Source organism: Lutjanus erythropterus, chromosome 9 (genome assembly GCF_056507025.1).
Source record: "Lutjanus erythropterus isolate fLutEry1 chromosome 9, fLutEry1.hap2, whole genome shotgun sequence".
Lineage (NCBI taxonomy): Eukaryota > Metazoa > Chordata > Actinopteri > Lutjaniformes > Lutjanidae > Lutjanus > Lutjanus erythropterus.
The window spans coordinates 23,868,629-23,895,592 of NC_139325.1; the positions used below are offsets into that span (position 1 = coordinate 23,868,629).

At 38.8% G+C, this 26,964-nt stretch overlaps 2 protein-coding genes across 2 annotated transcripts; both read left to right on the plus strand.

Moving 5' to 3' along the window:
* Nucleotides 1-253: 253 nt before the first annotated feature.
* LOC146321530 (meiotic recombination protein REC8 homolog) lies at nucleotides 254-12,274 on the plus strand. Its single transcript, XM_084725842.1, has 17 exons — nucleotides 254-309; nucleotides 2,867-2,935; nucleotides 3,016-3,158; nucleotides 3,243-3,318; nucleotides 3,416-3,536; nucleotides 3,623-3,713; nucleotides 4,638-4,705; nucleotides 4,810-4,888; nucleotides 5,429-5,552; nucleotides 5,644-5,820; nucleotides 6,946-7,151; nucleotides 9,122-9,312; nucleotides 9,432-9,474; nucleotides 9,770-9,854; nucleotides 9,952-10,038; nucleotides 10,438-10,547; nucleotides 12,168-12,274. The coding sequence occupies exons 1-17, from the start codon at nucleotides 254-256 to the stop codon at nucleotides 12,272-12,274; spliced, it is 1,833 nt and encodes a 610-aa protein (XP_084581968.1).
* Nucleotides 12,275-12,960: 686 nt separating this feature from the next.
* Nucleotides 12,961-22,763, plus strand: clk2b (CDC-like kinase 2b). The gene is made up of 12 exons (XM_084726739.1): nucleotides 12,961-13,075; nucleotides 13,349-13,432; nucleotides 14,770-14,860; nucleotides 16,498-16,564; nucleotides 16,646-16,762; nucleotides 16,853-17,019; nucleotides 19,052-19,146; nucleotides 20,412-20,541; nucleotides 20,631-20,713; nucleotides 20,800-20,879; nucleotides 21,307-21,397; nucleotides 21,487-22,763. Exons 2-12 carry the CDS (start codon nucleotides 13,364-13,366, stop codon nucleotides 21,661-21,663), a joined length of 1,167 nt encoding a protein of 388 aa, XP_084582865.1. The 5' UTR covers nucleotides 12,961-13,075; nucleotides 13,349-13,363; the 3' UTR covers nucleotides 21,664-22,763.
* The last annotated feature ends 4,201 nt before the right edge of the window (nucleotides 22,764-26,964 follow it).

A 26,964-nucleotide genomic window follows, 5' to 3' on the forward strand; every position in this document is an offset into this window, starting at 1 on the left:
TATATATATATATATATATATATATATATACAGAAATTTCTTTTCTGTTGTCTTAAATAAGATCTACTCTACATTTCTGCCTGACTCATGGGGTTCAGTTGCTCACAGAGGGACTGACCAATCAGCGTCTCAAACAAAAACAAATTCACCGACTGACGTCTATCTGCCATCACACAGTGGAGAAAATCCGCTCTGATATAAATTCATCAGCCTTTACCGACTGTTTTATCGATTTTCTGGAAGATTTGCTGAGATGTTTTATTACCCGACAGTTTTAAAGCGACACACGGGATGTTTCTCCACAATCTGGTGAGTAAAGGTGTTTTCTTGACAATTTTAAATCGATATAAAGCTCTATAAAGTGACTTTAACACGTTTGCCATGTCTCTGTTACTGGAGCGTTAACTGTGAGTAAAAGTATTCACTCTGCAAGCAGCGTTTTAATATCTTTTTTTTTTTAGCTTTATAGCTAATTTATATGGGCCTATACGTGATCGAATTTGAAGTATTTGTATTTTATTGCCAAATTGAAGATTTTTAAAACTTACATCTGCAAAGTAACTTCAGCAACATCTACAACTGTCACATAAATGTAGTTAATATACAATTTAAATAAATAAATAAAATTATAAAATAGTATCTCAGAACTGCACAATAAATTTAAGTGCAGTACTTGAGTAAATGTACTCACTTACTTCCCACCACTTTGGTGATCTATATATGATCTATATATTAATGGGAAATCTATCAGACTGGATTGTGTTTGTAATTGTCTTTTGTGAATACTTTCTAAATGCCTCCGTGGACTCTTAATATGTACAGACAGCTTAAATATAAAATCAAACTCACTTAAGCTGAATTTTATGATCCAACCCTCCTTAAATGTCAGCGGACAGGACATGTAAGCGACTGTTTATTTAATGATCAAACCCCTTAACATTTAATGTAAAGGGGGACTGAAGTGTTTAATGTTTCTGTTGGTCTGTGGCTTTAATGGAGGCCAAAGCACATTACTTTGTGTTCCTCAGAGAAAAAGTATCCAACTTATGCAACATTTTTGACATTTTTAATATTTTCTCACATTTAACTCCTATATTCTAGATTTGCTACCATATAAACTGCACACAGCACTGGTGTTCATATTGGACATGAATAAAAAAAAAAAGATCCCAGAGTGCAGGTGCATCTGTGGCAAAGATAACAAATATCTGGAAAGATTTACACTGTAGCCAAAACAACAGGTCAAAGCCTTTCAAGTCCCTTTTACAAAAGACAACAGCTTTAAAGAAAAGGTCAAAGGTTGCATGTCATGGCAGAAAGAAAAGAAGAGTAAAAAAGGCAGGTTTTATAGTAAAGCAATAGTAAAATGAGTATATTTATTTAATGTGCTACTTAATCTTTTCCAATTCAATTGCTTTGACATTACTATAATTAAACCTACTTTAAGTACAGCATTGCCAGGTTTACAATGTAAATATAATAAGTTAGGATTTAAGAAACAAAAGACTTGTGGACTTAAAACACATGCATATTTACTATAGTCCAACAATGAGGACTCAGCTCTTTTTCTTCTATCGTGTAAAGTAGGAACTGTGCATGAGAAAACATCTTACAGTAAACATAGATGCATTAGCAAATATATCAGTATTCAACAACCTGAATACAATGACAAAAGTGTTTTTATAAAACCTTATAAAACTTACATTTTGTATGCAGAAGGCTGCCTCAGAGAGGGTGGTGTTTTGGATAGGAAGGCTTCTCTCGTTACCTCGATCAGTTCCCCTGTAGTCTGCCAGAGCAAATGAAACATGAGCTCAGAGATTTGTCTAGTTCCCAGGCTCCATACAGTATATGATAATATTATGTACTGCAATACTGTACTGTCATACTACATTTTAATAATGTGGTTTGTGTTGCGTGTTCTTGTATTATGTTATCTTTGTTTTTAGCTGCTAAGGGAGGACAGATTCAAATTATCTTAAATTTCTAATATGGAATGGTGCATCAAATTGTGATATTTATTTATGACATATATTATATTTGTGATTTAAACTGTACATGGTTTCAAATAAAATGAAAGGGGAAATTCTGGAGCTTTTTATGTGGTTTTCCAGTCAGTGTTGGTGGTAAATGTAGTCAAAGGAAGCAATAGATTCCTCAGTGTGTGCTCTGTTGATCAAGAAAACCAAGTTTTCCTGCTCACTGTGCCTACATGGACCAGGATGCAGTGCGGGAGAGCTTGTGACTCCCTCACCCACGATGCCGTGTTATCACCACCGTAGCAAACGGCTATTACTTTGTTGGCAAACATGGTGTGAGGTGACAAAAAATTTTCATCTTGCACGCCCTCTGGCTACCCAGAGAAGGAGACTAGCAATCCAAGCTGAAATAACCTGTAGTTCTTCCTGAATCCAGTGACATCACCATGACATCAGTGGGTGCAGGAGGAACCACTGATTTTGCAGCAAAAGAACAATGGCTAGGGGAACTACTCAGCAACTGTTCTCTTGGTCAATCTAGCACACACTCAGGAATTTACTGCTTCAGTCGACTAAATTTAGCAGTTTAACACCGATTGGATGTTCACATGAAAAGTGCAGAATTTTCCCTTTAATAAAAAAAGTTAAATAAATGATTTCGTGTGGTCGATCTCTACAAAGTATTGCCTCCACTGTGAAAAGTGTGAATTACAGGCCACCACACTGTTCCTCAAACAGGAGGCGTGTGTGTTGTACTCATCTCAAACAGCATCCAGCTGATGGCAGTTCTTACTGGTTTCATGGATTCATTGAAGCCCATTCTGCCTTTAAACCCTGATGAGTGAGATATGAAACAAGATTATATCAAAGCTCTGTGTCCATTTCAGGCTGGTCGCTACAAACGGCATCAGAGTTCCTCTCCGGGATTTCCTAAAGGTCAACGTCAAAAGCACCTGGTAAGAACTTGTTTTAGTTTTTGTCACATATTTAGAATTGTCTCAACTGCGTCCAGTTAATAAAACTACTGCTTCTATAGTGACGACATCATGAACTACGTGCTGGAGCAGGTCCCGCCGCCTCAGCCTGGTCTGCCGCGACCTCGCTTCTCCCTCTACCTCTCCTCTCAGCTCCAGTATGGCGTTATTGTTGTCTACCACCGACAGTGTGTTGTTCTCCTCAGTAAGAACATTCATTAAGTAGATTATTAACAAATCGGAGGAAAAGGAGTCTGAGACAGGTGCACTGAACCTTGTTTCCTTGTAGAAGAACTCCAGTTTGTCGTGGGCCAGCTGGTGAAGCAGAGGACGTCCCAGAAAATTGATATAGATGACCACAGCAAGTGAGGACAGCTGCTCAAGATTTCACACATTTGTCTGCACTTAGAAACACAAAATAACTGCTGTTTCTTGCTGATTCACCTTCTGTTTCCTCTCAAGACCAGCTCTGGACCTTCCTGATGCCCTGTCTCTCCTGGAGGAGACAGAAGGAGCTCCGGACCCTTTATTTGGAGTGATGCACATGCAGGATGCCTTGCCCAGTCCCAACACACTGATACAGGTATACAAATACACAAGCAAGGACACAAATTCAATACTGAGTGAAGATAAAGCTGGATATCATCTAAATATTTCTGTGTCTCTCAGATGGGTCAAGAGTATTTGAGAGAAGCTTCTCCTGAGCGTCCTGAACCAACCAGTCCAGCTGCTGCCGCCGCTGCTGCTGCAGTAGAAAGTGGTAGGATGATTTGATGTGCTGTAATGACATGAAAATAATGATCTCTGCGGGGCATTGGGTCATTGCAGCAGTAGAAAACAGAATGTACGGCAGAGACAAAAATAACAAATATGACCCTTTAAATGATAAATTTACTGCAGGCGGTTGTAGGAATCTTAAAAATAACAGCTGATGGGGTTATCTTGGCTAAAGCAACGATTAATTTTTAGAGCCTCCTTTATGAAGCAGAGGCAAGAGGTTAGCAGGCAGAGTCTAATGAAAAGAAGCTATTATGTTGCATTATAGGAAATGTAGGATTTTTATCCATGCACAATACAATAAACAAAGTTTAAGATGAATTAGCTTCTTTCTAAAATTTTCTATAGATATTGCAATAATGTTGTTATCATGAATTCTTTTGGCCATGATTATCATGCAGTGAAAATGTGATATTGTGATAGCCCTCATGAAAATGTTTGAAAATAATTTGAAAAATGCACATTCCAGTACAAGAGAATACATAAGGCCCAACCTGACGATTCATTTATAACCTTTCATTAAATGTCAGCTGAAAGATGTAAACAAACGTATCCAAAAATGTACAGTCCAAAATGTACAGTATGTCAGCTTGTATGCAGTGATGCTCAGAAATACCAGCAGGTCACAGGAACTGACAGAACTCACACTGAGCAGCGGCACATAGCACAGAGATACTGTAGGTCAGCTCAGGGCACGCTGCCTTCAACAACATCCTCCTAATTGGCAGAGGAGGCTGATGCGGCGGTGTCAGGAAGTGCAGCGGTGTAGCTGGATTTCACTCGCAGCAGAAGAGAGCACTTTAATTGCAGCTTGATTAGCTGCATCCTCTCCTGCTGTTTTCAGTGGCCTGTGTAACTGTTGAAATAATGACTTTTTATTTATGTCATCCTTATTTATAAGCCCCAGGAATAACGGCGTCTCCAGACAGCATCACTCTGAGAGAGACGGAGCCTGTGGCTATCCCTGTCACAGAGGTACAACTGTCAAAAGAAGCTCATGCAATCACACATATTTTTTATATCAGATTTCTAGCTGTTTTTCACATGCTTTCCCTCTTCTTTCTTCTTTTCTCCGCTAGTTTGAGGGTGTGGAGCTTGTCGATCATCATCCAGATACTATTGACCTCCTCCTGGCCCAAGCAGATCACTTTCCTGAAGGTGTGTGGAAAAACTAAGAGGTAGAAGATGAGGGTGACACTAAAAGGGTCGATAACCCAGTGAATTTTTTCCGTTGAAAAGATATTGGTTCAAAAGTGAACGTTTTTCACAGACTATTTGAAGACGCTGGTTGAACGTTCACATTTAGGAAATTTAGATCCTATTTCATCAGGATTTGCAACAGTGGTATTTTTTTGTGCAAATGAAGGCCTATTGTCACTTTGACTGTCACTAAGAAGCTACATCCAGATTTCTTAGTTAAAGGCCAACAAAGCCTCAGTTGCCTGGATGAATATCTTGTCTTCAACCAACTCATCCAGCACACCTTTCACCGTTTTTCGTCTTGTTACGATGTTTTTGTCTCATTATGTCTGTCTTATTTCGAAAATGTAAGGAGCTGAAAGTACAGATATTTGTGTTAAAATGTAGGGAGTGAAATTAAACTGTCAGAAAAATAAATATTCATATTAAGTAAAGATACTTGGAAAATCTACTGAAGTACAGTAACACAGTGTTTGTACCTTTAACCTTTTCTCACAGATGATTTGGAGATGCTGAGAGAAGAAGAGACGCCAGCAGAGGAAGAGAGGGAGATAGAAAGGGGCGAAAGAGAGGGAGAGCGGGAAGAAGAGAGAACAAAAGACCTCACAGGATCCGCTATTGAGTAAATTATCCAGATGCACCTGAAAACATCAGCATGCACACACACCAATCCACACCAGCACACACACGGACTGTGTTTCCGTCTGTGTCAGATTACAGCCCACCGCTCTCTCAAGTGAAGACGCCACGGTGTTGCCGCAGGAAGAGCCAGTCCCCTCGGTGGAGAGGCCTAGACCCCCCACAGGCGAGCTGACCCCCGTCTCTGCTCCTCCCCTCCCCTCCCCGCCACCTGCAGCACAGGAGCGCGAAAGACCAACTCTGGAGTTTGAGGTGCATCTTTGTTCAAGGAGCAGATTCTGATACGGCTTTCCACTGAGGCACAGTGGTGTTGCTGCGGTTTGTTGGTGTCAACTCTCTTCCAGAATGGCACTTGCAAAGTTTTCTTTTCACAACTATATTCTAATTAAAGGATAATTTCAAGTGCTTGTTTTTGCCACTCAGATTGTTATTATGTGTCTGACAACATTACTGAAAGGACTGCTACAGAGGTAGACCTTTTTGTTCACCAGAAACGCCACTATATTGCAGTTTTACCTCTCTGGTCTACTGCTGTCTTGATCATTTTCAAACATACAGGTTCATACATTACAGCCTATGTGCAGGCACATAACCACAAAGTCATATTAATGATCTATTAGGTCTGCAGTTATTAATGTTAATAAAGAATTGATAAAGGCTGTTTACAAAAGTCCATCAAGCCTGCCCTTGTAGCTGTTAATACATTATCATTAAATGGATTTGTGGTCTGGTGGTTAAAAGGTCTGTTGGAGGGTTTTTCCTAATGGATGAAAGGGCTCGGAAAAAAGACAAGGCGGATGTCAAAATGAAGGATGAACACCAGTAAAATGGATGTTTCACAACCTGTCAACCCCCAGATTTTCATATTAATGGTTTTTAAGTCATCTTTAAAGCAGTGTCCATTACTCATTAATGAACACATGAGTTATAACCATTGACATGATTGCAGATGTGCAGCACCTCTTCACTTCTTCCTGTTGTAGAAAAATGAAGCCCAAAGAAAAATGAATACTTGAACAAACATCAAACCATGTTAGAGAAAAACGTATTTTTTTGTGTACTTTGATGTTTTAGTTTGGCCCATGTCCTATCTGTTCACCTGGAGGAGGCGGGGTTTTTAACCTGTATTGGAGCCAGACACCAGGCGGCGATCAAGTTTTTTGGTTTCACTTAAATGGAGCTGTCATGTTGTCCTTTTCTATACATGTCAATGGTTGCAACTTATAAGCTCATAATAAAGGGCGTCTTGTTATTTAAAGTTTTTTTTAAATTTAAGTTTACTTCCCTCACCCATTCCATATCCAGGATGTTCCTTCTCCTGGGGATGTTCCTTCTCCTGGGGATGTTCCTTCTCCTGGGGATGTGCCTCCTCCTGGGGATGTGCCTCCTCCTGAGGCGGTGCGGACCAGAAGAAGAAGGAAGAGGCAACTGATCTTCTTTGACCCGGAGACGCAGATCCCCGAGGAGGAGCTGCAGGAACATATTGGCAACCCTCGGACTGCGACTACACCTCCGTCTCTCCCGCCGCCCTCTTCTCACAGGAGGCTCTCTGCTGCTGAGCTCCTCAACAACCCCTGCACCTGTCAGTAACACACACGTAAAAAAAAAACACAGCAATAAATCCCCCTGAAAACATCAGGCTCTGCTCACTCACACAGGTGTTTTCAATCAGCCTGGCTTGTCAGGTTGAGGTTGGATGCTTAAAATTATGTGTCACCAAACTGTGTGTACTAATAGAAACAGGCCTTTTTCACAGAAGACATTTTGACATGTCCCAGGTGTAAATAATAAAATGATTGAATCCCATGAAGCTGCAGTTCCAGGGTGCTGGTATTGTTCATGCTGGCTCACTGTCACGCTGTCATGACTTACTAGGACACTGGAATAGAAATGAGCCCTCGTTAATGAGCCACACAGCTCTCAGCGAGTCTAATCAGGCAACATGAGTGAAAACACCTGTGTGGGTAGACTGTGGGCGTGTTCAGGCTTCATATTGTTTCTTGGATCAGTTACTGTCACATTTGGGGCTGCAGTAAGGAACAGACACATCAGAGAAAGGCTGTACTTGCAATTATTATCTTTTTGTTATCTCGAGATAACAAAACTTGTTTTCTCGTTTTAACTGGTTAATTTGTCTCCTTATGTTGAAGAAACAAAGAGCAGATTTCTCAAAGTAATGAAATAATTATCACTTTTGTCATCATATTAGCTGCTGGCTGAAGCAGAGAGATGGGAGTTGGTCAACTTTTGGCTGCAGCAAACAAAACTGCACGTTTATGCCTTGGCTTCAGTTATGAATCCTCGCTGACAGTCATGACAATGATCTTGAAGGCTGAAATTAGGTTCGATCAAATAAATCAGATGTTCATTTTCAAGTTCTCAGTAATTATCCTTAGATCTCGAGAAAACAGAAATTGATTTCTTGTAATAAATTATCTAAAAAAACAGCCTTTTGTTTTTTGAGATAAGAAGATAAATTAACGTGTGGTCTATATAACGGCATTAAAATCATAATTACAAGCATGGCTGTTGTCAGCTTCAGTGTGGAAATCATATTTATTTGTGTTTTTATTATGTGGCTCTACATGAAGTGTTAATCATCCAACTGATGGAAAGAATTTGTGACACTTCAGCATCACACTTTGGGATATTTTACCAAAGCATGTGTGCTACACTTTACACTGCTGCACTACACTACGACGCACAACATGACTAAGGACATTGCTATTGGCTCTATTATGCTGTACTTAGACACAGTAGTGCTTTGAGCTAAATGTTAAAATGCTAAGATGCTCACAATGAACATGCTAACTTGTTGTTTAGCAGGTACGGTGTTTATCAGGGATTAGCGAGTTCACCATTATCTCCTATCTGTACGTGTATCCTTTGTTTAGCTGTTTTGCAAAAAGCTGGTGTGACCTGCACTAACTTGCTGCATGTATACATCATCATAAGACAGCCTACCTCGGTCAAAAAGTAACTCAGAGTCACTTAGATTAGCAGCTACCAAAAAATTACTGTTTGGGAAATTGTAATCCTTTACACTACTAATGACTAAGTGAAATGATAATATTCCAGTAATATACTATTGAGTAATTGTTCACTGCCCAACGCTGGACATGAATGTCTGTACAAAATTTCATGGCAGCCCGATCAGTTTTTGTTGACATTTCAGTCTGAATCAAAGTGGAGCACCGACCGACTGACAGACAGATTGACATTGCCATCTGTAGAGCTGCAAGCATGGCTAAAAATAAACATCAAAATGTTGTTTAATTCACTGGGATTGCATGGTTTAATTACTGTACACAAATAAAACCACAGTTGACAGTGGCAGCAATTGTAAAATGTGAATGAATATAGGCTGTTAATCTTCTCAGTGATATTGTTTTCGTTGGTGCTGATCTCTCTCAATTGTTCTAATGATTTACTGAGGTAAACACGTGTTACTTTTAATCCTGCTAATTTCTTCTGCACCTACTGCTATTTTCAAGGATGTTACTCAAGTAACCTTTTCAAAAATAAACCACAAATCTATTTTTTCCACTGCAGTCTTGCCTGATGAGGTGCAGTTTCTATGGAGACGGGCTCTGACTGTGATGCCTGTCTCAGGCTCGGACCTGCAGGTTGGGGAGAGAGGGCCTGAGTCCACCGACTCCGAAAAGGAAAGAGAGAGGGAGATGGTCGAGGCAGCTGAAGTGCCCGAGAGAGAGCAGGAGAGGCTCGAGCTCAGCCCCAAGGAGGTGGGGCAGGACGTCTGTTTATTTGTGTCACTGTGGTATGGACATCTGTGAAGCCTTTTCATGCAAGGAGAAATGTCACAAGATGAAAAACTAATGTGTGTGTGTGTGTGTGTCTACAGTTCCCCAGAGATGTGGCAGAATCAGAGATGTTTGATATTTCAGGTAAACTGTGTGTAAAAAAAAAAAAAAAAAAAAAAAAACAAGAAAAAAAAAAACTACATGGTCGCTGCAGCTTGTTTGTGTTTAACTGGAAGTGAAATTGTCCTCAGTGTGTTTCCACTGCAGTCGCATTCAGCACAAGCTAACGTGGTTTATGTGTCCTCTTGGGTGAGGCTGAGGTCAGAGGTCATGTTTAGGCATGTATCACTTATGGTTAAGGGTTAGGACTGGCCTCCAGAGAATGAAAATAGGCCAATGCAATGTCCTCAAATGTGTGTGTGTGTGTGTGTGTGTCCAGGCCGTGATTCACTGACACTGGAGGGGTCCGATCAGAGGGAGGTGTCTCGAGAGATCTCCCCCATGTACACATCCGAGAGAGAAGGGTGGGTTAACAAAGACAGATATGTTAAATGTGTGAGGGCAGTCATACTTACATATAAGTGTGTGTGTGTGTGTGTGTGTGTGTGTGTGTGTTGGCAGGTCTGTCTCCAGGTCTGTTTCTACACTGCTGGACATCCCAGAGGTGGTGGACGAGTTGCTGGAAAGAACTGCACCAGAGTCTCCTGGGTAGTGACAGTGAATGCAACACAATTAATAAAATAATAACCATCTGGTTGGGTTTGGAGATAATGTGTTCTCACAAGCTACTCAGAGTCATTTGGCATTGATTCTTTAAAAAGAAAATGTTAATAATAACATTATATAAAGACAAAATGTGGGTGGCTGCATCACTTCCAATTGTTTTTGTTTAATGTTTGTGCCAATATATAATATATAAAAAAACAATTACATACCCATTCAAAAAAAAAATCAATGTCAGTATTGGTGTTGGTAAAATTGTAACAATAAGTATCAGCATTATATTGAATTAAAAAAGTTTAGGGTAAGTGTCCAGGAAATGAATGTAAGTGTATGTAAAGTCCCCAAAAGTGACCAGTGTTAATGTAAGTGTCTGTGTGTGTGTAGGCTGCTGTCAGAGTTGGTCGAGCACGAAGCAGCACCTGTGCTTTTTCAGTCTCTTCTGCCGCCAGAGGTCAACCGCAGAACTGTCAGCAACATTTTTCAGAGGCTCCTGGGTAAGGCTCGAGTTTCAGTTATCATCGAATCATCTCATCACTCATGTTGAAATTGTGTTAATGCTGCAGCATCAACGCCGGAGGGGGAAGCTCTTTAATCAATATGTGGTCAGTGAGTTATGGGATCAGACTTTGAAGACTCTGAAGTCTTCGAAAACACCAAATGGTGTCAGTGCAGGGGCGTAAATACGGACAGTGCTGGCAGTGTGGTTGCACTGGAGCCCATGGAGTCATGGGGCCCTCAGAGCGATGGAGTCAAACTCAGTTTCATCCTGGGGCTGTATATAAATGTATCTGCTCGTTATCATATTACATAAATGCCTCTGCATTCGAAGATTGGATTTAGTAATAACCTAATAATTCATAACTAGCTCTGATATGTAGGAAAAATAATGGCAAGACATTCAAGTGCACAACTGTCACACAGTTTATCAAAAAAATGAAATATACAATTTACAGTTTCATTTAGCAGACCCTTTTATCTAAAGCAACATACAACACAAGTAAGGATCAATCAGTCAGTCAGAATATATAAAGTATAATAAGTAAAGTCAAAATGTTAATACAGGTTGTTTCAGTTGTGTCTAAAGCAAAATTTCAAATCCAAAATCCTAAAGATCAAATGAAAACCATTTTGTTAGGCTGTTACATTACCAGCTTCAACCACTTGGTTACTGCTGGAAACAGCTGTATAATAGTGAGACACTGTCCAGCGTATACTTCAGTGTGTGGGTAACAAAATCAGGATGCATTCTGGTACATGTAGTTTATGGACACCATACTTCTATAACACAGCATAGAAATTTACTGAGCGAATTATATTCTTTGTCTTGAACAAACTATATTTTTTGCAGGCTCTTGCAGGTCACATAAAATGAGCTGCTGGGCCAGATTCGGCCCGTGGGCCTTGAGTTTGACATGTGTGTTGGACAGCCGACAGACCTGGCCTTGTGAATGATTCAGAGTCAGATTTAGAAAGATTGTCACCTCAGAAATATGCCTGTGTTAAAAGTTATCGGTGACAAAAATGTTGTTTTGTAGATATTTATGGTATTTCATAGTTTGCCTTTTCCCTAAAAATGAAAGCTGCTGATGACTCATCCTGCACTCAGCAGTGTACACTAAATTTGCGGCTTTCTCATTTATGACTCTGCCAAAACATACAAGGAAAATACATTTGTGCCCCAGAGCAGACTGGAGTGTTTCAGGGGAACAGGCTGTATTCACCGATTTGGGTGAAACGGGATAATATTTTATTGAGAAATTAAAATAAACTTTAAAAACTATTCAATTAAATTATTATTTTTTGGTATTTTTGGTTATAAACAGATATGTGATGATGAATTCTTGGTCCAGTGTCAAGTCTGTATTTGATCATGTGACCAGGTGATATGATGTGATCTACGGTTGCTAGTTTAGGTTTGCAGTTTCATCTGCACATTCATAGAAATTTAAAATATAGATAATTAAACTAACTTAGCGCCAGTAAAAGTTCGACATCGATCTTTGACTATATGTGCTGTCATCGTTATTGTTTCCTTCATCCTTCATCTTTTTATGTTCATCTTATTTTCATCATTAGGTGGATGTTTGAATTTGATGTGTGTGTCTTTCCTCTAGAGACGTTATCCGCAAGAAAGCTACACGCGGAGCAGGATGAGCCTTATGGAGACATATTGATTTCATCAGGACCAAACTATGAAGAGGTGGTCTCTTCTGCTTTGTGACTCAAGTTACCAAAAGCCTCCAAAGTAATCATTTTTCAGTCTGATAAATGAATAGTTGTCTGTTTCTGGTTTCTTGATTTAAAAAGTAGTCAAATGTTTTGTCACTGATCACTTCATAAGATTTGTTACTGGTGTGTCTTGTTGACCTATTTGAGATTATTTACGTTTTTAAAATATTCTAAAAACTGTTTTATATAATTCAATTCCTGAAAGCATGGTTTTACATTATTGGGCTTTTTCGCTACTGTTGTATGAACTTTATGAGATTTGAGATGAATATTTTAACTGATTTAATGTTGTGTTTTTTACATTTTTAAGACATCACCTCATGTTTCTCTGCAATGAAATGAGCAACAAAACATAGACCTCTCTGTTCAACTCATGTGTCTCTTTTGACCTACAAAATAAAAGCTTTATAAGAGCCGTGTTAGTTATTTCTGTGCAGAAAGCATGCACTGTCTATTGAAAGGTATCTGCAGCACGCAGAGCTCGACATGTGTGGCAAAACATATTGCAGGGGTTAAGGAGGTGCAAGGAGGAGTAAGTTGAGTGAAACTGGATCTCCCCTCCGTCTGTCCATCGCTCCCCTTGGCCACATCTTGATTCTCCCCTTGAAGACTTTCTCAGGGGGTTGTGACCAAAGTTTATTATTAGCGACTGTCTCAGCTCTCTCTCTCTCTCTATCTGTCCTCCTACTTCGTCTCATTTCTGTCTGTCACTTTCTGTTTTTGTCTGGTGCTTCAGCTTCCTTGCTCACTTCTTTGCAGTGTTTGATGTTTCCTTCTCTTTATTCCTGTTAAGGTATTTTTATTTCTATTGGTTTTTGTGGCTGACTGTGTAGTTGTGTCTCTCCTTTGCCTCTGGTTTCCGCTGACAGCACTGCAGGCTATTTTTTACTTTGTTACAACTCCATGCCCTTTACTTTTTCTGTGCCTTTGCTTAAATATTGTATCGTCACGTCCTCTGTCCTCCTTTTCTTTCCCAAACTCCTCATATTCTATTTTTTTTTTTGCTGCTGCTTCACCTGCCGTCACCTTTCTACAGCCTCCCTCCATCCTCTTCTCTTCCACTCAGGCTCTGCACTTCTGCATGATGGGAAAGACAGAGCTGTACTCTCTCTATAAGGGTTTTCTGGACTGTATTTGCCTCTGCCTCTCTGTGAGTATCAACATTTTCTGTGCATGCTTGCATTTGCTGTGTTTTGGCTTCTTTCTTTGTTGAAATAATTGTCATCTTTGCATCATGCCTGATTTCTGACCTGAAATCATCCGCACTATGTGGTAAATTCAGTCATCTAACAACAAATCACAGTTGCACTTTATTTTACAGTACACCAATAAGACGTAATAATTGTTTGACAAAAAAAAAAAGAAAAAAGAAAGAAATAATACCCTCTTTATTTGACAGTAGCTGTACACTAATCAGACACCATACACCTAATGGTACACTGATAAGATGTAACAAGCTGTACTTTGTATCAAATTAGACAAAAACTAGAAATATGTTCTGTATTAGACAGTATTAGACTCTTATTTGACTTTATTAGAGGCTAATTTGGGACACATTACAACAGAACTGTACTGTAAACTAAAGTGCATTTGTTCCTTAATGACCCATAAAGTCTAATAAGGGTCTGACAGTGGGAAACAATACACTTTGGTTTGCAACATGTTACTAATTACTCTCTAATTAAATCTAATTAAGGGTCTTATACTCTCTAATTTGATTAAAAAAAACAGCTTGTTACAACTTATTAATGAACTGTTACTGAGTATGGAAGAAAATTTATTTCTAGTTTTCGACTAATTTAATACAAAATATGACTTGTTACATCTTATTGGTGTACTGTAAAACAGTGCAACCTAAATCACATGCAGTGTGTGTGTGTGTGTGTGTGTGTGTGTGTGTGTGTGTTTATATGTGTCACTTGCTGGTCTATTTGGTGGCCCGTGTCCTGCAGTAAGTGTCTCCTCAGCACATGCTGGGCTTCTCATATTAATAACAGTCTCAGAATGTGGATGGAAATAGAGCCGCAGCTTCTCCAAAGAGGCCAGAAGTCATTTGACATTTCTTATTAACCTCCTTTAGAGCAAGCTCACTCATCTGGATCAAACTTAATGTGTATAAGCATTCTGCAGGAGGATTTTTTTTTTAAATCAAAGCTGCATTAAGAGAGTGCACTGCATTTCTAAAGATATTACATGAAATTAAGTGCTTCTCACTGCAGATTTCTTTGTGTTTGCATGTATGTTTGAATGCATCAGTCATAGTCAGGGGTAAATCCAGCTGATGACCTTTAGGACCCAGAGGTCAGAGGTCAGAGGTCACTCTGTCTTTAGTTAGACGGTGAAGAAAGGGACAGATAAAGGTTGCTCTCTGCCCACATTTTTCTTATTATGTTTCACCTAATAATAGTTTTTTTAAGTTTGCGTACCTATGGAAAATCATGGATGTAATTGTACCTCCGTGTTAAATTGGACTGTGCTTTTTTCAAGCGAAGGAGCGATGAGGTTGCAGGCGACAATGAGAGGGACACTGAGAACGGACACCTGATCTACAAAAGTGGGGACATCCTCGAAGACAGATGTAGGTATCAGTTCAGTTGGAAGTCTTGGCAGCTTGCGTTCTGTAAAAACACTCCAGCTTTGATTTTACTTCAGTGTCTTCAGTGGTAAGGAAAATAATCAGAGCCTTTATTTAAGTAAATACACCTAATGCCACACTGCAAAAATACTCAGTTACAAGTAAAAGTCTTGCATTGAAAATATTAAATGAAAGTGTGTAAGCAAAATCAGGAAGATTTGAGTATTAAAAGTGAAAATACTCAGTGCAGAAACATGTCCCCTGTGACTATTATATAGTTATTTATTATATCATTAGATCATTATTACACATATATACATGTAAAAGGAAGATTTTTCCATTGTGGTTGGTTGAGGTGGAACTAATTTCAAATTATTTTGCATAGCTTCAGAAGATGGACCAAGTGTGCACACACATCCAGATAAAAATATTCAGGTGCAAGACAAAAAAAAAAAAAATCACTGTAAGGTACAAAGAGAAAGAGAAAAGACTGCACACTGTTAGGCTTCAAATAAATGAAATGATAATTGAGATATTCTCTTTAAAGGTAACATTTTGATCTATAAAATTCTCCTCAGGCAAGAATTGTCTGTTTTTCTCTTTGCCATTTTCCAGAGGAAGATCTTGTGGATCAATGTGTTGCCTTTAAAGAGAATATCCTAAAAGAGAATAAAAAAATATTTATTTGGAGTCCAACAGTGTGCAGAGTCTTCTCTCTTTTACCTTTCAGGACAATTTTGTGTAGAACTGCAATTAATGATTGTTTTCATTATAGATTAATCTGCTTATTATTTTCTCCATTAATTGACTGATTGTTTTGTGTGTGAAGACAGTTACCCCGGGGCCCAAACTGACACCTTCACAGTGCTTGTTTCGTCTAAAACTCAAAATTATATGTTAAATGCATTAAAATGATTAAAATAACTCAAAATAAAAGCAACTCAATTTTACAAAATAGTTGCCATTATTTTTTTTCCAAATTGATTGTCATTTAATTGATTCATCAACTTATTTTATCTGGAACAACTTATATATACTTATAGTAAATTAACACAAACTAAAAACTATAACTAGGTGTGAAATTTTTTTTTTATTTACCTGAAATAAAAATAAAAACTAGAGTTGAAAAACTGCAAACTAATTAAAATGATATTGGTCAAATTAAATCAAATCTAACAACACAAAAAGCATGAGGAGGCATTGGTTCATCTATTCTGAACTTTTTAAATCTTAAACAAACAAACAAACAAACAAAAAAAAACTAACTGAAACTAAACTACACTGAGTTCAAAACAAAACTTTAAAACGAAATACAAATAAAAATAAAACTGTATAAACTGTTTGGAAGATTAATTTAGATGGATGTAAAAATCTTAATTTCTAGTATCTAGTAAGTGCTGTCAGATAATAATAATAATAATAATAATAATAATAATAATAATAATAATAATAATAATAATAATAATAATAATAATGAAGTGTAGTTGAAAGTACAATATTACCCTCTGAAATGCAGTGGGACAGACATGTTCAGTATGAAAAGCATGAACAGAAAAGACTCAAGCAAAGTACAAGTACCTAAAACTTGTACTTAAGTACAGTACTTGAGTAACTGTATTCCACCTCTGTCTGTCTTACAGATGAGATAGTCGACACTTTAGGTGAGGGGACTTTTGGGAAAGTGGTACAGTGTGTTGACCACAGCAGGTAATTTGTTTCATCAAATAATGAAAGTTGGACCAATATGCAACAGTATTACTTTTAATCACAGTGTTATTTAACACTCAGAGGAGGAAGTCGAACTGCTCTCAAGATCATTAAGAACTTGGATAAATACAGAGAAGCAGCCAAACTGGAAATTAATGTACTGGAGAAGCTCAGAGAGAGAGATCCACTTAACAAACAGTGAGTAGTTTTTTAATGATAATGTCACTCTTTTTCTGTCTCCTTCGTGTCTTCCTGTTTATTTAGTCTCCGTGTTTCTTCTCCCTTCAGTCACTGTGTGCAGATGCTCGACTGGTTTAACTACTACGGCCATGTGTGCATCTCTTTCGAGCTGCTCTCTCTCAGCACCTTTGACTTCCTGAAAGCAAACAACTTCCTGCCTTATCCCATTAACCAGATCCGACACATGGCCCACCAGATCTGCCACGCTGTCAGCTGTGAGTCCAACATGCATCTCACCAACTGTACCACTTTGCTTTTTTACTCTTGTACCTGTGGATCAATGTCAGTGACGACAGTAAGCTGATTATTCACAGCTGTCTCACTGATGCAGCAGCAAACAAACCAGGTAGACATTTAGAGAGTCACAGTTACCAGGAGGAGATGATACAAGTATTAAAGCGAGGGAACAACGGCTGTGATTTACCAGTATTGATTAAGCTACTAATTGTTTTCTTGATTCACTGGTTAATTTAATTTCAGAAAACAATGAAAAATTCTTATCCTAATTTCCCAATTTCAAATAGCTTTTTTTTATGACAAAAAAACAAAACCCATAAGTATTCAGTTTTCTGCAGAAGACAAATATTTATATATAAAGAAAAACAGCAAATATTTACATTTGCATACCAATATATTTTGAGCATTTGTGCTTGAAAGGTAATTGATAATAATTGTTGCCAACTGATTAATATTGTGCCTTTGTATTTTGGTGCATAAAGGGATGTCCACACAAACAACTATAACAATAACGATTAATATTGTTTTAAAAATTGTTATAACTCAATATATAAATTATAAAAAAACAATGCATTTATAGTTATTGTTACAGCTCTCAGTGTGGACAGCCCTAAAAAACTAAAACAAAACAAAACAAAACAAATGGCAAAAGTCATGAATAAAAAATAGAAAAAATAGACATTTGCAATAAAAAATATGTCAAATAGATGTGTTTTAAAAAGAAAAGTGCTGTACACTGTTTGAAATGAAGATGATTAAATGATAAAAATATTGACTGAGGAATGTACAGATATTACAGTACAAATGTGTAATGTGCAGAGATAATGATGAATGAATGAATGAATAATGCACATTTTAATGTCATTGAGTCAGACGTGGAAACTGTATGTTACCGTGACATGTAGTGTCAGTCGGGGTCCTGGGCCTTGTTTCTGAGGTCAGCTGCAGTCTTGTGGCATGGGGTTTTGGTCTTGGTGGACTGCAGCCTCTAACTGGATGAGAGAGTTTAAAAAGGTTTCTGTCCAGAGTGGGAGGGGTCGGCCACAATCTTTCCTGCTTGCTTCGGGGAACTGGTGGGATACAGGTGCTGGAGGCAGTATGTGATCTGATGGGAGAAGAAGGGGGATGTCATCCCCATTGTTAGAAAAATTACAAAAAATGCATGCCCCTTGTTAACCTGCTACCCCTCTCCACCCCCCTAGCAGCAGAGGGGTTGTTTAATTGAAAATGTTAGTAATTGATCTTTTATCTGACTGAGGTTTATACAGGTTAAAGTCTACGGTACCAACCATAGCTCTGAATTGTCAGCAGCCTAAATGTGCTGAGCACTGATAAATCCCTGGTGCTGTTTGTGGTGGTGCAGTAGTAGAATTAGTTTTTTTTCCTCTGAGCTTTCTGTCAGATTTGTCTAGGATCCATACTATTCTAAAAACTATATAACTATGACACCCCGTCTGTCCAACCTGTCAAAAATGAACAAATGATGATTTTGATGATTCGACCATAAAGTGTGAGCACATAAATCATGAGCTTTGGCTTTACATAAAATCATACTACCCAGCTTAAGGATGGGTTAAAGTCAGATAACAAATTTCAATAGAGAAATTATTTAATACCTTCTATTGAAGTTCAGAAGCCTGACAGATTCTGATGATGCATAAATAAAAAGACACCATGTGTTGCCAGGATCTGAGACTGGCTATGAGACAGTATTTACTATGAGATGAGTGTAGGTGTTCAACCTATTGTGAACCTATTTGGTGCAGATGCAAGGACCATTAAAGCTACACAACCTAAAAAACACAGCAAAGGATTCTTTTTTAAAAATTATAAAGCAGACAAAATGGCTTCATCTGGGTTTCTGATATTTATTATTTCCCACTATCTTTTCCCTCCACATGATGTCTGACTGTTTAACCATTAGAAGACTCGACCAGACGAGGGCGTTGGCTCTCTCCTGATAAACCTTAATCCACTTCCCCCCCCCCCCCCTCTCTGTCTCCACTGCAGTTCTCCATGACAACAAGCTGACTCACACCGACCTGAAGCCTGAGAACATCCTCTTTGTCAACTCAGACTACTCCCTCATATACAATGCTGAGAAGGTTAGAGACAACTACAGGCATGTGGGCTGGGACCTGAAAGGAAATCAGGATGTTAAATAAGCAGGGATTAATGCAGTCAGAACAACCTGGGAGATTGCTCTGTCGTTGCCCATTTGGATGCAAATTTTGCTCAGCAGAACCTGTGAACCACCCACGTGTTTCCTGAAGGCAAACATATTTAACCACGATGACTATGTGTTATGTTCTCTGACCTCTGTGGTTCAGTGTGTGGCATTTTTGAAGTGATTTTTGTAATGATTCAGTGAAAATTTGCATTTTATACAACTTGGGTGAGGGGGATCATTCCTGTCAATAATACACTCATAGTCAAGTCACTTCTGAGCTCTGGAAACACTGCAATATTGCTAAAAAAAAAAAGAGGTCTGATGGTTAGCCAAACTCAGTCAAAATAAAAGCGCACTGTAAAATTATGTGTCATAAGCAACCTTTGCATTTGCAAAAAAAAAAAAGAAATGTGGGACATTTTGGGAAATATGCATTTTCTCTTCCATGATGAGATCAAAGGGTTGATACCATTCTCATGTGTATATGGTATATCTGGCTACATAGTTTGTTTATTTAATCCATACAAAAAGTGTTCAGACAGAAAATGAAGGGAATTTTCCGCCTTTTGTCATTCATGCAAATCCGACCACTGCATTGTCTGTTTATTACACCTGAACAGTCGAGTGCCAGCTGCACAGGTATTTGCTTCTTTGCGTCTGTCTGCACTGCCTCGGTTGGGTTAGCATGTATTTAAGGCCTGGGTCACATTACATGCATCAGCAGCGCATGTGTGTGGCAGATCTTCTTGCTTTTCATTTTAGAAAACATATGAACAGATTAGAGCAGCCACACAGCCTGCATGAGCGGTGTGACTCATGCACATGTCACCCACGGCTGCAGCAATGCTTTATCTAGAGATTCAGCCTATCCAACCTATTTTTTCCATGTGACATGCAAGCTTTTTGTCAAAAATAGACAGTGAAAATGATAGTCATGGTCTACATCATACCAGCAACATGACAAAAATGGGTGGCCTCTATCTTTTTCTTTCACCATCACCCCCCCTTTACAGTCTGCGCCAGACAGGTCTCATCAAATCTATTGTTGGCTATACTGTTATCAGAACTTATAGAAATGATCAGGAGTCAAGAGTCAAAACTGTAAAGATAAGACCCAACTTATCTTATTAACAAAAATCATCCCTTAAAATGATGACGCAAAACTGAAACTTATCAGTTGCTACTTCTGTTTTCTTTCAGAAGTGTAACGAGAGGAGAGTAAATGACACCACAGTGCGGCTTGTTGATTTTGGCAGCGCCACTTTTGACCACGAACACCACTCTGCCGTCATCTCTACACGTCACTACCGAGCTCCAGAGGTCATACTGGGTGAGAGATGTTGATTTAGACCAAGTAACCTGGAGCTGTCAGTCATGCTGGCTTGTTTTTGAAGGTTTCATCCCTCTTCTCTCCCACAGAGTTGGGGTGGAGTCATCCGTGTGATGTGTGGAGTATTGGCTGCATCCTGTTTGAATACTACGAAGGCTTCACACTCTACCAGGTGTGTGTACTGCCTGCAAGCTCAAAGTAGGGTAATTATGATCTTATTGACATGGTCTTCACTTGCGCATCTGTGTTGATTTCCAGACTCACGATAATAAGGAGCATCTTGCTATGATGGAGAGAATACAGGGACCACTTCCTCAGAGAATGATCCAGCGGAGCAGGTGACACTTTCATGTGCATGGTTACTTACATGTCATTGCTATTTTCTGACCAGCAATGTCATCATTTTCTCACCCAGTGCCCATGATGTTTAAGTAGCAAATGTGCTTGCGTCCCTCTGTGCACCCATGGGTGTGTTGGTCTTAAAATGTGGTGTGGTCAGGTGTACTGCTGGTGCATTGCTATTGTAACACACAAATCCAAATTTATGACCCTTTAATAAGCGGCCTTTCAGCTGAATGGATGCTGCAGCTGGCTATGTTCCAAGATTTTTCCTGTTTGATTCCCAGTCAGCATATCCCTGGATATTTCAACCCTTGACTATTCAGGGTGTTAACCAAGCTGGGACGTTATGCTATCTTGGGGCAACAGAAAACAGACCCTGTGCTACATATCGTTTAAATAGGGCTCATGACGTTTTCTTCGCAGAAAGCAGAAGTACTTCCACCGGGGGCGTCTCGACTGGAACGAGTGCTCCAAGGCCGGACGCTACGTGAAAACCAAGTGCAAACCATTACAGGTGACCTGAGGCAAACTTTTAAACACGAGCCAAGTACATTAACCCCCTTAAGCAACATGTTCCTCTCTCAATCTCTTAATTTTTTCCAGAAGTACTTGTTGGCACATGGAACAGAGCACCACCACTTTTTTAACCTCTTGGAGAAGATGATGGAGTACGAGCCCTCAAAACGCATCTCTCTTTCCTCTGCTCTGCGTCATCCCTTCTTTGTGTATCAGCCAGGAAAGAGTCGAGTCTGGAGGAACAGCTGTGATATGAGCAGATGACCCTGAAGAGCCACTTGACCCTGCGAGGACCATACCAGTGTGTTTGCAAGTTTTAGTTTCTTAACCAGAAGACACGTATACTTCACATTACATTTCAATCAGGGGAGACTAATTGAATTAAGTGCTGAAAGAGTTGAAGAAATGTCTTTATTTGATATAGTGTGTACATTAGGAAAAGTTGGCTTTGGCAAGTAGACCTCATTGTGATGTCGCCACAAGCCCTACAGAAATATTCCTGTATTTTAGATCTGAAGCTAGATTCCTATGAGCTCAGTGGAAGGACCCACTGGACAGGTGGCTGTGATGAAACTGGAGGTGACTGGAGAGGTGGAGGTGGGTCATGTCACATTGAAGTGACAGCTGACAGAGAGCCAGGAGGATTTGTTTGACACCAACCAGATGATTGGGTTACAGAGGCAACCTGAGGGGAAACGTGTGAACGCCCTCAGTCAGCTGAATCAGTTGTAAGTGGGAAAGAAAAACTTAAAATAATTAGTAATTAAACACATGATGTAACAAATTTCAGAAACATGCAGTAACAAGTTTTTGGCCACCTGGAGTGGCCACCAGGGTGCTGGAAACAAGCTGACATATTATTTTGAAGTTGATAAAGTGAAATTTAGACACCCAGCAGATAAGGAGCAACATTAGCATTCATTATGAGTCTCTGGCAACCTGGTGAATGCAAGTCCAATATTCATTTTTAGCTCTGTTTTTGGTCTCCACCAACTCCTGAGGGAAATATCTGGCTCCTGAAATGCTAAATGCTCCATTATGGTCACTTTTTGCTGCCATTTGGTGTTGACAGGTAGCACACACTTTTTTAGAGCTTTTAAAGTGACCCGGTGCAACTAAAAATGGTGCTGATGAGAGTGGTGAGACAGTTAAAAGTTGTGGGCCAAAAAGCCAAAATACTGAACTGAAAGATGCTGAAGCTCTATGGAGCAGAGCGGAACAGCGGAGTCAGGTGATTATTCTTTCCTGTGCCGCTTCTCACATAGAAGATGATCCACTGTTATGTAAAAATATCAATTATAGCTGCTTTAAACAGCCAGCTTGAAAGGTCTTCATAATTGAACCTCTAGCACATTTTAGCAGACCGTTCATTTGTTCTCAATTCATTTTTGCATGGTATGAAAAATAATTTAGCAGACTCCTAAAACTTAAACTTAAAATTTTTGTGTTACATTATTTTTGTATTGCAATAGGTGCAATTTGTTTTGAAAAGTGCAATGTGTTTCATCATCATGTAGAGTATAGCACTTAGACTGGTTAGAAAAAGTGCTATAAAAATGCATCATGATAAAAAATATAATTCTGAAGAAAGACTTTCATAGGGCAGAAAAAATTACATGCTAATACATTTTTGTTTCTTTTTTCAAGCATGAGTGAAATGAAAACCAATGGATGTCTAGAACAGTGGAAAAATCAATTTCTTCAACACAGGTTTGCAAAACGATGACATGGTGATGTAAGTATTAGTGGATGAGAGTAGATTATCTAAAACATGAAAAACCACTGGGTATTGTCTTTTAAACACTGAGCCTCACATGCAAGTATCAGATCAAGAATGTGTCAAAATGCTTACAAAATTGTATCTCTAAAATTTAGAGGAAACAGATACAAAAGATTAAACTTTATGATCCTTTGAAAAGTATATTTTTAGTTTTATGCTGTCAGTCACTTTATAACAATAATTTGTTTGTTTTTTTGTAATAAATTTTGTATGCAATGACTTCTTTAGTCTTTAGTGTGCTTTGATTGTGGCCCTCAGCTCAACACCCAGAGTACAGTTCATCCATGCACGTCACACACACACACACACACACACACCCACACACACACACTTCTCATGCAACTGCTGTTTCACTCTCAGTCGTCCTCTGGCATGTTGATTGAGCACAGCTCAGCAGAGAGCATGGTCACAAGGCTGAGCAAGTGTGTGCGCTGCCAATTTTCCTCTTCAGCCTTGGCTAAGCTAAGAGAGACTTATTGTCAGCGTGTGTGTGTTTGACTGAATGAGACCTTATTTTTGAAGTGTGTGTGTAAGTGTGTGTGTGTGTGTGTGTGTGTGTGCGTGTGGGAGGTTGTGTGTACTTGTATTAGTGAGGGTATGTATAAGTGTGTGTGCGTTTGTGATCGTCTTCCTTGGCAATACTAAAAGTAATTTTCAGCTGTGAATAAACATGAATGGTGCTAAAATTAAAGGAGACATTTTTATGAGTGCATGGAGAGAAAGAAAATCATTTTCTCTTTGTGTGTCTCTGAATAGATGTGATCCCATTTTATTTAGGCTACTTGTTGTTTCTTAATACAGAACTTTGTTTTATTATTGTTTATTATATTTGTTATTGTTTTATACTTTGATTTAACTCTCGTAACACTGTAATACTTGTCTTTACATATGTTAGACTCTAAGAAGCAGAAAACAATTCACAACAGTTTACATACAGGAACTTGAAATGATCACCAAATCATTTATGTTTTTTTTTGTTAATTTTACTGTGTGTACATGCTTGTGAAAAACAAGACTAAGCCAAAACTTAGGGCTGAACCGTGAAGGTCAACGTGTGCCTGAGGACTGCCCACACCTATTCATTTTGAGAGCGCAAGGCCAATGACGAAACACTAACACTCTACGATCAATGATGTAACTTCATCACTAACTCTTTAAGTCAGGGTCAGATGATGTTTATAGGGCTGGTTTATAGGTCCAGTCAGAAACTACTGAAGTAAATCAAATCCAGGGCTGCTGCTGGCCATTTGCCAAGCATACATGCTTAGGACTGCACACATATATGTGTCTCAAAGAATCTGTGAATTATGAAAAAAAAAAAAAAATAGAGAGAAACACTTAATAATGACTTGTATGTAAGTCATTTTAACACTCATCCTGAGCTGTCATTCTCGCGTGCTTGATGCCCTATGCTCAGTGCTTGACAGTGGTGGACAGTAGTGGAGTACATTTACTTGATTACTGTACTTAAGTACATTTTTTGAGTATCTGTACTTTACTTGAGTATTTGTTCTTTTGGAAATGTATTACTTTCACTCCACTACATTTCAAAGACAAATATTGTACTTTTGACTCCACTACATTTCTAGGAAGGTTGTTGTTACTTTTCGACTGAGCTTTGAAGTCAGCTGTTGGTGTTTTTTTCTTTTCTAAAATGCAATTGGTCACATGCTGTGTTCCTCACAATAGGAAACCAATCACAGTAGCTCCTCTCAAATGGGACTGATGTAAAATAAAGAAATACGTCATCCAGGCGCACTCTGTAACAAGAACAAGCAAACTCTCCCTCTTTCATTCAAACAAAAAGCGGTAATGGTGACGGCAGGAGAACGACAAAATAAAATCTCAAGATGTTATTAATAATTATTCATTATTACAGGTAGGCTTTTAAAGTTGGATTGTTTTTATTGGGGTGAATACCACATAATTAATGTATATATACTGCCTCTGAAGACAGAAAGAAATCTCAGTTATTTAACAGACCTGGAGAACAACTTACAGTTGGCTTCAATCTAATTTTATGATGTGATTTACATACAGTTACATCTAACTGCAAAACAGTTATTCACAATTATGAATACAGAAAAATATTGTTGTGGTGTTTCCACCTGGTTGTGTCTCTCTTCCATGGATAACGTTATTGCAAATAGTTTGCAATCAAATGTTGTACAAAACATTACCCCGTTCAACCTGAAAAACAGTGGAGTTTTTACTGCTTTAATATCACACTTAATTAAAAATATGTACTGAAATCTTTCAGATTGAGTACTGAGTCAGTGTAAGACGTCAACAAACACTGGAGCACTGGGTAGGGGGGAACCCCCAACTGCCAGTGGGTGTTTCACAGACTGTAAGCAGTTACGCCTGGGTGAAAAACCTGCAGCAATTCAGAGCAAAAAGCAGACCGATTTGAGGTACCATCATGGTACAGAATTTAAACAGGTGGTTTAACATTTGTTTAATATGGTTCAACAGACTGAGACCCTCCCACAGCACACACTGCAAGCATCTGCTCCAGCCTTGGATCCAAAAGGGCAGACTGTGCCAAAATATTTTTTAATAAAACATCTTGTAGATTGGCCTTTGCTCATTTACACATTAATTCTGCAAACTAGAATTATATTATATGTATAATGCATGTTATATAATAGTATGTATGTATTAGGCCTGTACACATTGGCTATAGAGCTCCAATATGGCACCTGTTACTTTGAATAAAAATAGCTCACACAATTCTGCAGGGGATCCGTTTGCAGTATGATATATGACCATATAATATGACCAAGAATTACACAAAAGTCATGAGTGTAATGTGTTGGATAAAAGACTCTATTTTGTCACTTTTTTTTTTGTTTATATCTGTTGCAGCCTAGTTGAATGGTTGTTTTCACATTTCAGTCTCTAAATTTGACTTTCCTTTAATCCCCCTCCTCAAGTAGTGAAACTGAGATCCCTTTACATAAATATGTATTCAGAAATGTTGTGTTCATATAGGACAAGAGTGAAGCCCCTGTTGGTAATATTGGTTTTATTTAAAGCAACAATGTCTAATGTTTTTATGTATTTAGGTCATTATGCTAATATGTTATGATTAGATGCATATTTAGTATTTTTTGAATAATAAATTGATATTTATCTTATCTTTTGTTTGTGCAGCAGATGACTTGCCTCTCGTGAGGTCATGCATAAGAACGTGTGCATGAGAACGTGTTAAATTGTTGGTGTCAGTGACCGCCTTTCACGTGTTGGACACTGATCCACCTGAGAATCCCTTAAGAGGCTCTTTTTTGGTGGGCTTGCATGGAAGCACTGCTTCTCACACACACACACACACACACACACACACACACACACACACACACACACACACACACACACACACACACACTCACACTCACATTGGTTTAGCCTGCATTGCTTATCCAAATCAGGTTGAGTCTGATTATATATTTTTTTATTTTACATTAAATTGATTTGATCCAGCACTACAGGATGAGTTAAACTGGAGAATATAAACATATTTCAGGTGGAGGATTGATAACGTCCTCTACCTTTTGTTTTCCTCTCTCTGACCTGTACCTGCTGACACAGGACCACCTCATCCTCCCTCCCTCCAGTTGTAAATGTTTGCACCTTGAACAAGTAAACCAATGCCAGATCTGTCACTGAACATGAGCTGGAGAGGAGGCGTGGTTTCTCCCAGTGATCTCATTAAAGGATTAAAGCCTCCTCACCTGTCAGAAATCGAAGTGGTTGGTGCAGTAGAGGGGAAAGAATAGGAGGGA